This window comes from Chiloscyllium plagiosum, chromosome 42 (assembly GCF_004010195.1).
Source record: "Chiloscyllium plagiosum isolate BGI_BamShark_2017 chromosome 42, ASM401019v2, whole genome shotgun sequence".
Lineage (NCBI taxonomy): Eukaryota > Metazoa > Chordata > Chondrichthyes > Orectolobiformes > Hemiscylliidae > Chiloscyllium > Chiloscyllium plagiosum.
This window is the reverse complement of record NC_057751.1, coordinates 7066223-7083258: the sequence shown is the minus strand read 5'-3', so window position 1 is coordinate 7083258 and position 17036 is coordinate 7066223. Positions and strand designations below refer to the sequence as shown.

General features: G+C 41.8%; 1 protein-coding gene across 2 annotated transcripts in view; it reads right to left on the bottom strand.

The window, feature by feature from the left end:
* LOC122543063 (netrin receptor UNC5D-like) overlaps nt 1-17036 on the bottom strand; it is a 457617-nt gene that overhangs the window by 45932 nt on the left and 394649 nt on the right. For both annotated transcript variants that reach the window (XM_043681271.1, XM_043681272.1), the window contains exon 11: nt 16568-16652. In XM_043681271.1, coding sequence (XP_043537206.1) covers nt 16568-16652 — 85 coding nt within the window. The remainder of the gene's footprint in view (nt 1-16567; nt 16653-17036) is intronic.

Below are 17036 nucleotides of genomic sequence, written 5' to 3'. Positions count from 1 at the left end.
TTTAAGGCATCAAGGCATATTGAGGGCAATGCAGCTTAGAAATCAAAACTCAATACAAATTTACAGCATGGAAGGGGCCATTTGGCCCATCGTGGTTTGTGCTGGCAAATGAGTAGCCACCCCATTGAATCCCACTCTCTCACTCTTGTTTTGCAGCCTCATAGATGATGCCACTTTACCAAATATCTTTTGCCATTAGAATTCTTGTGTCTATTATGCTATTAAGCAGCAAGAACCTCCTTCTATGAAAATAATCTTCCCTTAAATTCCCTCTAAACCTCATAGCATAAGCCTATTCCCCCAGCTGCAGAACCCTCAATGGTCCTTTCTATGCCACCAATCCACATTCCTCAGCATTTCAGTAACCTTCAAAATGTGACCTCAGTGAGCAGTAGGATAAATAGCGCAATTTAAAGATTGAGAAACAAACAGGAAATGTTTCAGCTGAAGTTGAAACAGAGTTGGGAAATGAAATGTCAGGTCTGGTGGAAAAAGTGACCTTAAGAGAGAGGAGAAAGTTTAGACTTCAAAAAAAAGACCAAGAAAAATAAATATGTAAACAAAAAGTTAAAATTAGATCATTTTAAAATCAACTCAATGAATTTGCAAGGTAAAGGCATAAAATGCCATACATCTTTACTTTCTGAGCAGCAGAGACAGACTATGTTAAGTGTCATGTTGGTAAAAACATACAAATAACGGATAATTGCTAAACTTACCTTCCGCTGGTGAGTTCAATGGCAAGTTAATGTGAAACTTACTCAACTTCATGAAAATAAACAAAGAATTCCAGAGTCCAAAGATATGCAGGTTAGGTGGACTAGCCATGTTAAATTGCCTATAGTGTCCAGGGGTGTGTGCCGGCTTGATCGATTACACAGAGGAAATGCAGGGATAGGGTAGGGGCGTGGGTCTAGGTAGGATAATCTTTGGACAGGGGGTGTGGGCTCCATGAACCGAATTGCCTGCTTCCAAACTGTTGGGATTTTATGATTTGATGAACTGCGGATGCTGGAAGTCTGAAACGAAAACAGAAATTCCTGCAGAGGCTCACATCTGGTAGCAACTGTGGAGAGAGAAAAAGAGTTAACGTTTCAAGTCTGAAATGTTTCAAAGAAGGGTTGCTAGAACTCGAAACATTAACTCTGTTTTGTCTCCACTGCCAGACCTGCCGAGCTTCTCCAGCAATTTCTGTTTCAACTTCATGAAATTCTTGGGCAAGTCATGTACGATGCTGAATTTGTGAAAGTAATGAAGGAGTGATTGAAATTAACCAGTGAAGTAGTGACAATTCATAATTCACTGGCTACTGGAGTCCAAAAAATGTGAGGTGATCTTCTTGAAACTGTGATCATGCTGTCACTTTCACAAGGTTAGTTTATCCTTGGGCTTTTTTTAAAAGAGAGGTTGTAAAGGCAGAGGTGCCAAAATGTTTCGTAAAGAGCCTAGTTTAAAAATTGCAGGGGTGGCCACTTATCCCAGTTCAGGAATTTTCTAGTTTGGTTTAGTTGTAGCAGAGAAGCTGCTGGTAGTAGGCAGTCAGAAACTGCAGTAGTGCAAAAAGGTTCCATGCATCAGCAGATGATCTATGACTGATTTTTCTCTCTGAAATCTCTCTTGCCTGTCAGAACTTGTGCTTGAATTTCCCTTTTGTCAAGGGGTGTGTTTATGGGATGTTGTGAGAATTGGAACAGCTCCTTAGTTAAGTTGTGGTATCGAGTTGGCTGAGTTTTCAAAAGGTTCAGATATTCTAAATGCTGTTTTGTTCATGTTTCAACTGTTGCGTTTAAATAAATTCTGTTTTGCTTAAAGCCATGTATTTTGACCAGCTGCATCACACCCTAATATTCACTTCACATCTGCCTTTAAAATAAGAAAGCATTAGGGTCGAGGCTACCTTCTCAAAATATTTTGAGAGATCTGGCCGGGTCCATAACAAAACATTGAGATTCTGAAGGTGCTCGACAGGACAGATGCTGTTGGCGAAGATAAGCCTCTGAAGAGGTTAACGTTTAAGTTAACCCATTCCACTGGTGTCACACACAATCTGTTGGTTAAGTCAAGAAATTCCACTCCAGCTTCCAGTTGGAGCAAATGTACCTGTATCAACTCATGGGGTCATAGAGTCATAAAGATGTACAGCACGGAAACAGACCCTTCGTCCATGCTAACCAGATATCCTAAACTAATACAGTCCCCATTTGCCAACATTTGGCCCATATCCCACTAAACCCTTACAATGCAAATACCCATCCAGATGCCTTATAATGTTGTAATTGTACCAGCCTCCACTGCTTCGTCTGGCAGCTCCTTCCATACACGCAACCACCTGTTTGAAAAAGTTGCCCCTCAGATCCTTTTTAAATTTTTACCCTCTCACCTAAAGTTTATGCCCTCTAGTTCTGGATTCCTCCACCCCAGGGAAAAGACCTTGTCTATTTACCCTATCCACGCCCCTCATGATTTTATAAACTTCCATAAGGTCACCCCGCAGCCTCCGACGCATCAGGGAAAACAGGCACAGCCAGTTCAGCCTGTCCCGATAGGTAAAATTCTTCAACCCTAGCAACATCCTTGTCAATCGTTTCTGAACCCTTTCAAGTTTAACAACATCCTTCTGATAGGAGAGAGTCCAGAACTGCACAAAAGTGGTCAAACTAATGTCCTGTATCCGCAACATGACCTCCCAACTCCTGTACTCAATGCTCTGAACAATATAGGAAAAATGCCAAATGCCTTCTTCACTATCCTATCTACCTGTGACTCCACTTTCAAGGAACTATGAACCTGCACTCCAAGGTCTCATTTTTAGCAACACTCCCAAGGACCTTAGCATTAAGTATATAAGTCCTGCCCTGATTTGCCTTTCCAAAATGCAGCACCTCACATTTATCTAAATTAAACTCTATCAGTCACTCCTCAGCCCATTGGCCCAGCTGATCAGGATCCCATTGTACTCTGAAGTAAACTTCCTCACTGTCCACTACACCTCCAGTTTTGGTGTCATCTGCAAACGTACTAACTTTACCTGCTATGTTCACATCCAAATCATTTGTATAAATGATAAAAAACAGTGGTCCCAGCACCGATCCTTGTGGCATACCAATGGTCACAGGTCTCCAGTCTGAAAAACAAACCTCCACCACCACCCACTGTCTTCCATCTTCAAGCCAGTTTTGTCTCCAAATGGCTAGTTCTCCCTCTATTCCATGAGATCTTACATTGCTAACCAGTCTACCACGAGGAACCTTGTCAAACACCTTACTGAAGTCCATACAGATCACGTCCACTGCTGTGCCCTCATCAATCCTCTTTGTTACTTCTTCAAAAAACTCAATCAAATTCATGAGACATGATTTCCCATGCACAAAGCTATGTTGACTATTCCTAATCAGTCCCTGCCTTTCCACATGCATGTAAATCCTGTCCCTCAGGATTCCCTCCAACAACCTGCTCACCACCGATGTCAAGCTATAGTTTCTATAGTTTCCTGGCTTTTCCTGACCACCTTTCTTAAATAGTGGCACCACATTTGCCAACCCCCAGTCTTCCAGCACCTCACCTGTGACTATCGATGATACAAATATCTCAGCAAGAGGTCCAGCAATCACTTCTCTAGCTTCCCACAGAGTTCTCGGGTACACCTGATCAGGTCCTGGGGATTTATCCACCTTTATGCATTTTAAGACATCCAGCACCTCCTGGCTGAATGTTGTTGAACTTCCTGCTGCCATGCAATAAATCTTATTACTATCTAAGAACAGTGCCTCTTCTGCACAGATGCTATGGTGGTGTATCCTTTTCCATTAATCAGGAGATAAGCCCAAGACAAAGGAAAAGTTGGTTGTAGTCAACAACCTCAAACAAACCTTACTCAGGTTTCTACATATTGGGAGAGGATGCAAGTTGCAAAATGTACCAGTAATGGTCATCTGGAATAATACCAAAGCATCACAGAATCACAGAGATGTACAGCACAAAAACAGACCCTTCGGTTCAACTCGTCCATGCTGACCAGATATTCCAACCTAATCTGGTCCCAGTTGCCAGCACTTGGCCCATATCACTCTCAACCCTTCCTATTCATATACCCATGCAGATGCCTTTTAAATGTTGCCATTGTACCAGCCTCCACCACTTCCTCTGGCAGCTCATTCCATACACATACCACCCTTTGTGTGCAAAAGTTGCCCCTTAAGTTTTTTTTATATCTTTCCCCTCTCACCCTAAACCTATGCCCTCTAGTTCTGGACTCCCCACCCCAGGGAAAATACCTTATTTATTTACCCTAACCATGCCCCTCATGGTTTTATAAATCTCTATAAGGTCACCCCTCAGCCTCCGGCGCGCCAGGGAAAACAGTCCCAACCTATTCAGCCGCTCCCTATAGCACAAATCCTCCAACCCTGGCAACATCCTTGTAAATCTTTTCTTAACCCTTTCATGTTTCACAACATCCTTCCTATAGGAAGGAGAATAGGAAGGAGACCAGGATTGCATGCAATATTCCAAAGGTTTCCTAACCAACATCCTGCACAGCCGCAACATGACTTCCCAACTCTGATACTCAATTCTCTGACCAACAAAGGAAAGCATACCAAATGCCTTAGGATTTTCCTGAATCCTACCCGCTAAAGTTTTCTCATGCCTTCTTTTAGCTCTTGTAAGTCCATTCTTCAGTTCCTTCCTTGCCCAATAAAGGAAAGCATACCAAACGCCTTCTTCACTATCCTATTTACCTGCAACGAATTGAGGGGAACAAGAGGAATATCAGTGTATGGAATAGTGCACCAGGTTTGAGGGGCCAAATGGCCTCCTCCTATTTCTTACAGTTCAACGGTCTTACCTACAGCAGGTTATAGGAGCCCAATACCCAATAGCGTCCCAGCTTCTCCTCATAATTCTAATGTTCTCTTCCCAGCAATAGTTTCTGATTTGTACTTATCAAACATCAGATTAGATTTGATTCCCTACAATGTGGAAACAGGTTCTTTGGCCCAACCAGTCCACACTGACCCTCCAAAGTGTAACCCACCCAGACCCATTTCCCTCTGATTAATGCACTGAGCACTATGGGCAATTTAGCATGGCCAATTCACCTGACCTGCACATCCTTGAACTGTGGGAGGAAACCGGAACACCAAGAGGGAACCCACGCAGACACGGGGAGAAAATGTGCAAACTCCACACAGACAGTCGCCCAAGGCTGAAATCGAACCTGGGACCCTGGTGCTGTGAGGCAGCAGTGCTAACCACTGAGCCACATCTGCATGGTTTGGTTTTTCACAAAGTCACCAAAAAAGGTGCACAGCAGGTCAGTGCAGAATGGAGAACAGATGGTATGAAAAATCTGTAAATGCTCTGGAAATGCATCCAATTGAATGATCGTGACTGAACCTCAGGAAACACTGCAAATGCTGGTTTATGCTATTCAATGCCTTTTACATACATAGAAGATGCTACAGAAATGCAAGTCATTATTCTTGCAATTTGCTAAATGCTAATTCCATACGATTGTGCTCAATACTTGGAGATGCATGTGTTGAACTTGGGAAATAGCTTCAAAGAATTTGCAAAAAATTGGAGACAGCAAAAAGGAAAATATTTGGTTCTATCATATGTCTCAAAATGTTAACATGGTATACAATAACACTGTGGTTATGTTTCTGGAATGGTAGAAAGCTGGAAGCTCTGAGTAAAGGTAGTGATGGTACAATGACTGGGTCATGGTAAAAGTCATCAGATCCACTGATAATCTATCAATCAGGAAGGAAATTTGCTGTAATCACGCAGTCTAGCCTATATGTGATTCCAAACCTGCACCAACGTGGTTGACTCTGAGAATATTGACTGTTGAGAAGGATATTTCACTTAATAAACAAAGGAATTACACTTGGTCATTCAACATCAAGGTGGTGACTGCTGGTTCTTTAAGAAACTGGCACAATTTAGTTTAACTTGGAATTTAAATTCATTCATTATGGACTGCAGTGGTTCAAGAAGGCAGCTCACCATCATCTTCTCAAGGACAGCTGGAGATAGTCAATAAATGTTGGCCAGTCTGCAATGCCCACATCTCATGAGTAAATACAAGATGTTCAGATTTGCAAAAGTACATCTCTGTGACGTACAGTGATGTCAACCATGAAAATACCATTGATCGGTGTGACATTCCATCTGGTTCACTAACATCTTTTAAGGACAGAAAAGTGTTGTCCTTACCTGATCTGCTCGACCTGTGAAGTCAGAACCACAGTAATGTGGTTGACTCTTAACTGCTCTCAAGGGATAACAGGCTGGGCAACAAATGCTTGCCTTTCTAGTGATGCCCATATCCCATGAAAGAATAAAGAAAATAAATGCATTTATCTCACAATAAAGAACTGTTTGTCTTTTTTTCCCAGGAATACATCGAAACGGAATGGATAGATACTACAAAACAAAGTGTTTTGGGGGGGCCATTGCATGTGACACCGACCTCGGGAACCTGAGCCTGAACTGAAACTTAATGAGGCAGGATGAAGTGAACACTGAGATCATGTTGTGACTGAGATTACATGCTTGCATCAGGCTGGTTATGAACTATTTTACAACTCTGTTATGTGTAGTAACTTGATTGCCTTCCTGTCTGTAATACAGACCTGAGATAACCAGCTCAAACCTGCACTTTGTGTAATAAATCATTGCTCCTTTTCTGCTGCCTGCACCTTGCATAAATTGTTTTCAGGTTCTGACTAAAGATTTTCTATTTACTATGAGTGTTAGAATGCACAAGCGCATCCCAACTCACGAGTTTATGGGCCAGTCTAGCTAGATTTTCTAAGATGTGTTCATTACAGTGTGTGAAATGGAGTCAAGTGGTCTTCAGCCAGTTGTCTGGGCAATAATGGGACTCCACAGCACAGAACTGGTTTGTTATGGCAACGTGATCTGCTCCCCAGAGCAATTCTTGTTTGATTTTTTTGAGGTCAGAAAATAAAGCCACCATATTATTTCAAGGAAAGATGCTAATCAGGGATCCAAGGGCAGTGGGCATCAAATGAGACATGCAGTCTGTCAAACTTCTGCATGGAACAACAGTAACTTGGTTCCTGACCATCTGAATTAATCCTCCTCAGGTAATGCAATGATAAAAAAAGAGGAGGAGCTGTGAGACACCAACCTTCAGCAAGGCAGGGGCATTCATTGTCAACCTTTCAAACCCAAGAATGGAGCAACGTGCTTGGTTTAATATGATAATTCCATATTTCTGGTGGTCCTCTTCAGAGTTGGATGAAGCACTCAGTTTGGGAGCATTCAACGGGCCCCCATTTTATTTCAGCCAGGCAGTGACAGAGAAACATTACCCAACTTCGATCAATGAAGCTCTTCGTTGACAAATGCTAATGAATTTCTTTCATCTTGTGAGATAACAACCTAGACAGTTCAGATTGCGGTCAAGAGGACTGAAGTGACAAGGTCTTTCTGCAGCATGGACCACTGGGCTCAGAATTTCCACTCTTCATCATCCATTATATTTTTATCTATCTCGCAGATTATTTCACTGACAAATCTGCAGGCTTTTAATTACTGTCATGCTGTGACTGTCACTGTAGCAGTGTCAGACCAATTTGATGTTTTGTGAATTATAATTTGCCTATAAAATGACAGATCAACACATTGCTTTGAAAAATAATAATTCAGCGAAGACTTTGGTTCGTGGTTACTCACTTTCTGTTGGGTTTCACTTTGCTCTCATGGAAGGCCAGAAGAAGAGAGAAAAAGCTCTGTGAGAATCCATAACCTGTCAAGGTTTAACATTTCCTCGATGCACCACCACCTCGGCCTTACCCAACAGGTTCAAGTGTCTTGGTCCGTGAGTGGACAGGAATGGGGACTGCAGGCAGGATGAGCTAACTGCAGCACATTCAAGTGGGGGGAGTGAACGGAAATGTCATTGTCACTGGGAATAGTAGAGTTAGGGGCAGACACTGCTCTCTGTGATCAGGATCAAGAGCTTGCCTTGTGCTCGGGTTCAGGATATCTCACCTGGGCTGCAGAGGATCCTGGAGTGGGAGGGTAAAGATTCAGTGGTCATGGTCCACGTAGGTACCAACGATATACAAACAACTAGGGCAGAAGTTCTGTTAGGAGAGTATGAACAGCTAGGAGCTAAATTAAAAGGCAGACCAAAAAGGTAATAATCTCTGGATTACTACCTGAGCCATGAGTTAATTGGCACAGGGTCAATAAGATTAAGCAGGTAAATGTGTGGCTCAAAGATTGGTGTGGGAAAAATGGGTTTGAATTCATGGGACATTGGCACCAGCACTGGAGAAGGGACCTGTTGCGAGGGACAGTCTTCATCTAAATTGTGCTAGTACCAGAGGCCTAGCCAATCACATAACTCGGGCTAATGACAGGACTTCAATCTAAATAGAGAGGGAGAGGGTTCAGTATAGGGGAAATTAGAAAACCCAACTTAAAGGAGAAGGTAAAGGTGCAGGTTAGTGATGTGGTGGATGGTTACCAGACAATAAAGGCAAGGGACAGAACAGATGAATATCTTTATGCACCAAGGAATTATAAAAAAGAGCGAAATTTAACAGTGGAATAAATTTAACGTATATAAATGCATGAAGCATTTGAAACAAAATTAGTGAGATAATAGCGCAAATAGAAACAAAGGGTACATTTAGTAGCGATTACTGAGGGATAGTTACAAGGAGACCAGGTGTAGGAATTGAATATCCTGGGGTACTCAGCATTTTGGAAAGATGGACGGAAAGGAAAAGGAGGTGGAGTGGTCTCACTGGTGAAGAAAGTGATCTATGCTGTAATCAGAAATGATTTAAGCACAGGAGATCAAGTTGTGGAATCAGTCTGAGTAGAAACAAGAAATAGCGAAGGGAAGAAGTACTTGGTCGGGGTAATCTATAGGTCTCCAAACAGTTGTTCTACAATGGGGCAGAGTAAAAACCAGGAAATATTAAAGGCTTGCAAGAAAGGTATGGCAATAATAATTGGATGATTTAACATGCACATAGATTGGAAGAATCGGATTGGCAAGGGTAGCCTGGAAGCAGAGTTCACTGAATGTATTAGAGATTGATTCTTGGAGCTGTATGTTGTGGAACCAATCAAGGAGCAGGCTACTCTGGATTTGGCAAAAGTGAGGACTGCAGATTCTGAAGATCAGAGTCAAGATTAGAGTGGTGCTGGAAAAGCACAGCAGGTCAGGCAGCATCCGAGGAGCAGGAAAATCGACGTTTTGGTCAAAAGTCCTCCATCAGGAATGATGAAGGGCTTTTGCGCGAAACGTCGATTTTCCTGCTCCTCAGATGCTTCCTGATCTGCTGTGTTTTTCTAGCACAACTTTACTCTGGATTTGGGTTTGTGTAATGAGGAAAGATTAATTGATGACATGATAGTTAAGGATCCTCTGGGGGCTAGTGACCATAGTATAACAGAATTCAAAATTCAGTTTGGTGGTGAGGAAGTGGAATCCCAAAGTAGTGTTCTGGAATTAAACAAAGGAAACTATGTAGGCATGAGGACAGATTTGGCCTGAGTAGATTGGGCAGGAAGGCTAAATGGTAAGACAGCGGATAATCAGCGGCAGACGTTTAAGGAACAATTCAGTTCCTAACAACTAAAATATATCCCAGTGAGGAAGAAACATGTTTAGGAAGGTAAAAAACATCCATGCTAAACAAGGAGGTCAAGAACAACATAAAGTCAAAAACTAAGATATACCATATTGCAAAGGCCAGTGGCAGGATGGAAGACTGGGAAACTTTCAAACATAAACAGAAGGATAATAAAAAATTAATAAGAAGAGCTAAGATTAATTACAAAAGAAAACCTGCACAAAATATTAAAAACGATAGCAAAAGCTTCTATAGGTATACAAAAGGGAGCAGAGTTGCTAATGTGAATGTTGGCCCCTTGGAAGATGAAAGTGCACAATTAATAGTGGGGAACACTGAGATGGCAGAGATGCTGAATCAATACTTTGCCTCAGTGGAGGACAACAGTACCATTCCTTTTGGAACAGGCAAGTCAGAGACGATAGATAAGGTCGAACGTAGAACAATCAACAAAGATAGAGAGAAGGTACTAAGCAAACTATTAGGATTGAGGATAGGCAGGTCCCCTAGGCCTGATGGCTTACATCCTAGGATATTAAACAAAGTTGCAATGGAGATCATAGATCCATTGGTTAAAATATTCCAAAATTCCCTGGACACGGGAAAGGTTCCAGTGGATTGGAAAACAGCTAATATAATGCCCTTATTCAAAAACGGAGGGAGGTAAAATGTGGGAAAATACAGACCAGTAAGTTTAACATCTGTTGTTGGAAAATATTTATCTGTTGGGAAATAATTATCAAATCGTTCCGTTATTAGGATTACTTATCACAGAAGCAATATCAGGACATTTGGAAAATCAAAACACAATCAGAGTCAGCATGGTTTTATCAAGGACAGATCATGCTTAACTAATTTGTGAGAGTTCTTCGAAGAAGTAACAAGCAAGGTGGATAATGGGGATGCTATAGACCTCATTTATCTGCACTTCCAGAAGGTGTTTGAGAAGGTGTAAAAGGTTAATTCACAAGGTTAGATCATATGGGATAAGGGTAATTTATCAGCCTGGATAGATGACTGGCTGATGGTCAGAAGACAGAGAGTTGGGATAAATGGGTGTTTTTCTGGATGGCAAGATATAACTAGTGGGGTGCCACAGGGTTTGGTCCTTGGACCCCAGCAATTTACAATTGACATTAATGACTTGAATTCAGGAATACAAGACTCTATAGCCAAATTTGCAGATGTCACAAAATTAAGTGGGAAGGTAAATTGCAATGAGGAAATAAGAACCTTACAAATGGATATAGATAGGTTAGGAGAGTGGGCCAAAATATGGGAGATGGAATTTAATGTGGATAAGTGTAAGGTCATGCATTTGGATCGAAAAAATGGGAAGGCAATGTATTATCTTAATGAGGAGAGACTTTGGGTGCTCTGGTGCAGAGGGATCTAAGTGTTTTGAAGGGATCGAGATTATTCATGAGTCACAGAAAACTCGCATGCAGGTACAGCAGGTAATAAAGTGAATGGAATGTTGGATTTTATTGCTAAGGGAATAGAATATAAAGGTGAGGAAGTATTGTTGCAACTACACATGGTATTGGTGAGACCACACCTGGAGTATTGTGCACAGTTTACATCTCCTTATTTAGATGCAGTAGTTCACTAGATTGATTCCAGATGAGGAGTTTGTCATATAAGGAGAGACTGAACAGTTTAGGTCTACACTCTCTGGAATTTAGAAGAATGAGGGGAAGTCATATTGAGGTATTCAACATGATAAAAGGTGTGGATGCTTCCTCTTGTGGGACATTCTAGAAAGAGAGGTCATAGTCTTTGGATCTGGGCAGCAAATTTAAAACAGAGTTGGGGAGAAACTACTTCTCCCAGAGGGTTATGAATCTGCGGAATTTGCTACCCCAAAGTGCAGTGGATGCTGGGACAGTGAGTAATTTTAAGGAGGAGTTAGACGGATTTATAACTGGTAATGGGTTGAAGGGATATTGGAAGAAGGCAGGAAAATGGGGGTGAGGAGCATATCAGCTGTGATTGAATGGCAGAGCAGAATCGATGGGCTTTTTGCTTCTTTGTCTTATGAACTTATGAGTTGCATTTTGCCAGGATTGTCAACAAGTTAAAGAGAGCAACTCACTTAAGCAAGATTGCATAACACCCAGCTCTGGGGCTCAAGCTCAACATTTTTTACTTGGGGTACTCATATGTCCAACTAAATAAGACTTTAGGATACTCAGGGTATACTTAAGGTATTCCTGATGAAAGGCTTTTGCCCGAAACGTCGATTTTATTGCTCCTCGGATGCTGCCTGAACTGCTGTGCTTTTCCAGCACCTCTAATCCAGAATTTAGGATACTCAACTTAAGTTATCTATAACACATACTCATGTGATATGCATTCAGCATAATCTTGCTTCCTTACACGTGTTTCTGATCTCTTTCTTTCTCGCAAGTCCAGTTTTGTATTAATCACACTGATGACTGCATGAAATTTTAGAGTTATATGTTTACCAAGGCAAGGACACAGGGAATGTCACCATAATTAAGTCTCAAGCATTGAAATTTATTCCTTCTTTGGTTTCAGGATGCTGTGTATCGAGAAAGGTGAATGGTCACCTTTTTAGGGTTGGTGTTGTTATGAAGCTGAAGGCGTATATTATGCCTTTAAGACAAAGTGAATGCTGTTCTGAACTGAGAGCTACCAAGCACCCGTGATATAACTAGGTGGCAGTCCCAAAGTGTACTGGAAAATCTGTAACATTTGGCTGCAAAATGGATACCTGAGTTGGATGTTGTTTTGACAATAGTTCAAACGTAACCAATCAGTTTAAATTATGCCCCAGGATACTAAAACCCAATTGTGTTTGAATTTCTTGTTTTGCCAACATCAAACCAATGAGACAATCTGATGTTGGGTATAAAAATGCGCACTTTTTGAAAACTGTAGACAGAGCAACTACCATCAAGAGAGACCCAAGAAATTAGGAAACATTTTTTATCAAAGGTACCTTTTCACATGAAATTTATTTGCATTAAAAAGAAAGAAGACCACCCAGGGAGATCTTCAGCCAGAAGAAGAAAGACACTAAACTCAACAGCAGCTGTATGGTTTTGAAATTAAGTTGATGTAATTTTAATACGTGTCTGATTGGAACAGCATATTGTTATAGAGTTGGAGGCATGTAATAAGCAGTTCAGAGAAAGTTTAGAGTAGTGAATCGTTATTGTTTAATGTTCACTTTTGGAGTTAAAGAATAAATTGATATTACTGTCTTTAAGTAGTAGAATTTGGGAGTTCTCTGTCTCACATACTTAGATTACAAGGTGAGGTGAGCTTTTCTGGGTGTTTGCTTTAATTAATGGAAGGGTTCACCGCTGTGTTGTAATAGTGTGTGATTAATAGTGTGTAAACAGTTCTGATGTCTCTAGCAATGGGAAAATTTGGTGTGACCTGATTAGTATTATGCCTTTGACTAAACTGGAAAACTGCTTATTTGAACCTGCTATTTATTCCTGTCCTCATGGGTGAACACAAAAGATTCCATGGCACCAAACAAGGTAAGTAGAGCTCTCCTGGTGCTCTGACCAACAATTATGCACCTCATCCAATACCACTGGAACATTTGATCCATTTCACACAAAAAGAGAGGGTGTTAAACTGGTTTAATCAGTCGTTCTCACACCTCTGATTCAAAAGGTCCAGGGAAAATGACAGAAATCGTAGTCCTCAGGCAAACCAGCTTTTGGTACAGACAGTGTGGCGTTGGAAAAGCACAGCAAGTCAGGCAGCATCCGAGCAGCAGGTGAGTTGATGTTTTGGGCATAAGCCTTTTTCATCAGGAATGTGGGAGGGTGGGGAAAGGGGGCTAAGAGATAAATATGATGGTGGGGGTAGGGGGAAGGTAGCTGGGAAGGCGACAGGTAGATGAAGGTGGGAGGTAACAGAGATAGGTCGGAGAGGAGGGTGGAACGGATAGGTGGGAAGGAAGATGGACAGGTAGGACAGTTAAGAGGGCAGTGGCTTTTGCCCGAAACATTGATTCTCCTGCTCCTCGGATGCTGCCTGACCTGCTGTGCTTTTCCAGGGCCACACATTTCGACTTCAATCTCCAGCATCTGTCATCCTCACTTTCTCCCACTGGTGCAGGCAGGTCAGCGTACACTGGCTCAGGTTACCAGCCCCAATAAATAGAGATGGTTTGCAACAGGATGGGCACCTTTAGGCTGCCCAGGCGGAAGATGAGGTGTTGTTCCTCCCATTTACGGTTTGGGACGTTGTGGCAATGGAAGAGGCCAAGGATGGTCATGTCGGAAAGGGAATGGGAAGGGGAATTAAAATGGCCGGTGACTGGGAGGTCTGGTTGGCCCCTGTGGGCCCAACTCAGATACTCGGCGAACCATTCCCTAAGTTTACACTTTGTCTCCCTGATGTAGAGAAGATCACATTGGGAGCACCCGATGCAGTAAACTAGGTTGGAGAAGGGACAGGTGAACCTCTGTCTCACCTGGAAGGAGTGTTTGGGGCCCTGGATGGAGTTAAGGGGGGGAGGTGTATCCGCAGGTTTTGAATCTTTTCCAGTTGCAGGAGAAGGTAATTGGGGGGGTTCAGGGAGGGTTGGTGGGGAGAGTGGCACAAACCAAGGAGTGTTGAAGGGAATGGTCCTTGCAGAAGGCAGAGAGGGGTGGGGAGGGAAAGATGTTCTTGGTGGTGGGGTTTAAGTGGAGTTGGTGGAAGTGTTTAAGGATGATGTGCACCTGTCTTTATTGCGTTTGGATGGGGTGGGTTAGAACAGTGGAAAATGGAATTGAGATGGTGCAGTGGAGGGCAGTCTTGAGCGATCAACCAGAATTGTGACAATCCCACCGAGTTCTGGAAAAGCACGAAGAGAAAGGAAGGCTGAAATTAAACAGCAAGGCTGACAATATCAGTGGACGAAGAAGCAGTATTAACATTTCAGGCCTGTGACCTTCCATCAGAATCATTCTCAGGAAGATTCACTGACATTAAATGTTACCTCTCTCCTTATTTCCAGAATTTTCTGGTTTGTTTATTTCCTATCTTCAACATCCTGAGTATTTTGCTTTTGTATCTGGTTAGTCTGGGACCTTGCTGTGCGCTGTTCCTTTAACAATGTTATGATTAGATTAGATTAGATTAGATTAGATTACACTACAGTGTGGAAACAGGCCCTTCAGCCCAACAAGTCCACACCGACCCGCCGAAGCGAAACCCACCCATACCCCTACATTTGCCCCTTACCTAACACTACGGGCAATTTAGCATGGCCAATTCACCTGACCTGCACATCTTTGGATTGTGAGAGGAAACCGGAGCACCCGGAGGAAACCCACGCAGACACAGGGAGAACGTGCAAACTCCACACAGTCAGTCGCCTGAGGCGGGAATTGAACCCGGGTCTCTGGCGCTGCGAGGCAGCAGTGCTAATCACTGTGCCACCGTGCCACCCACATTATGTTATCCTTGGTGTTTTTCCAGAGCGGTCATAAAAGCACAGGTTCCAAAAAGTCTAGGCCTGGATGGGTTTTAGGGCCAAATTAATTATCACTAACAGATACTGCCTCAGCAAAAAGGCTTTCAAGTTAAATAAAAAGCACTTGCACAATGAAAGAAGGGTGGCCAGTTCTCCCAGCTCAACCATTCTCTGGTTTCGTTTGGTCTGGCCATTCATTGAAAGCAGTCAGGCAGTTGTAAAAGCTGCTGGACCCAAAAATTCTCCTCTCTTTCTCTGACATCCCTCCAGTAAGACCCTGTGTTTGATTTTACCTTTGTGCCAAGGGGTGTTTATGGGGATTATTGCAAATATTTGGAACAGCATGATTAAACTGGGATAGTCTGTTGGGTTTTCGGATAGGTTAATTTATTCTATATTCTGTTATCTTTTGTTTGTGTTTCATAAATAAATTCTGTTTTGTTTAAAACTAAGTGGTTTGACCAGCTGCATCGCTCCTGAAATATCTGTGTTACACCTGCTTAAAACAACTGGCAAAGTTAGGGTCTGGGCTACTTTCTTGAAATATTTTGAAGGGGGTCTGGCTTGGTCCATAACAGCAAAAATGTGCTTCGATGTGAGAAAAATGACTACACCTCAAAAGTACTTGGCTGGTGTGTAAAGTGCCTTGGGAAATCATGAGATTATGAAAGGTGCTGGATACATGTTTCAATACGGAAGAAATGCATTTTAAAGACCGAAAAAAACAAAAACAGAAATTGCTGGAAAAGCTCAGCAGGTCTGGCAGCATCTCTGCAGAGAAATCAGAGTTAACTTTTCAGGTCCAAAGACTCTTTTTCAGAACTGAAGCACTGAAATATGTAATTGCCGTCACAGCACATGTTGGTGGAATACAACAGTCAGTAAGGCTTTGTTAAGAACTAGGTGAATCGCTAGGACAGATACACCCAACTTCAACATAATTAAAAGTGCATTCATGTGTTATAATAATAATCTATAATTAGCTGATGTGAAGCAAATTATTTATAATAAATACTCTTAATAGTTCTGATATTTCAGTTGGAATATTTAACAGTGAAGTGCTAATGAAATGAAGCATTGTGAATATATAATTACTGTGTTTTACTATTTTTCAAAAAAAACCATGCAATTAGATCCCAAAGCTCTAATTATTTACTATTAAAAAATATTCCAGACAAAATGGCATAATTTCATGTTTTTTTTCCAGATGCCATGCCCACAAAGTTGAATGTAAGATCAAAAGATAGTTCATAACAACCAGCGACTTCAATTAATGGTTCAGGTTGTTTCCTTGTCTGTAGGCCAGCACACCATGACAGATATCCAAAACGAATCCACTTTGTCACTTCAACTGACCCACTTAAATACTCTCCACACACCCGAAAACAGGAATGCGACGCAGGCAAACCTGCACCTTTCCCCATTCCAATAAACACTTTTGTCCAGAACACAAAAATTATATTCAGTTTTGATATGTCTTATCCCTTACCTGTTTACGCCTTGATTGACTGCAATGTATATTTCCCAAGAATTTCCCTCTGGAATTGCCCCCAGTGGAACCAATAAACGGACTCCTAGTAATTGAAAGTCACCTTTAGTATCACAGCATACATGACTGAAATGATAAATTTTTATAAATGTTATCGCCTATGAAATATGAGACTGTAGTCAGAAGATTATCAATGGAATAATGAGACTACTTGTTCGAAACAATGGATTATCAGAAGATGGAACACATTACCAAGAATGGTTGAAAGAAGAAGGCAGTAACATTGATAAAGGACTTCAATGTCCATTACAAGTGAAACTTCATAACGAGTAAGGGGGCAGGATAGTTCCAACCTACATTAGTAAACTCAAAAATGCAGTCTCATGGAGTCATAGAGATTTCAAGCATGGGAAATAGACCTTTTGGCCCAATGCGTCCATACCGACCAGGTATCTTAACCTAATCTAGT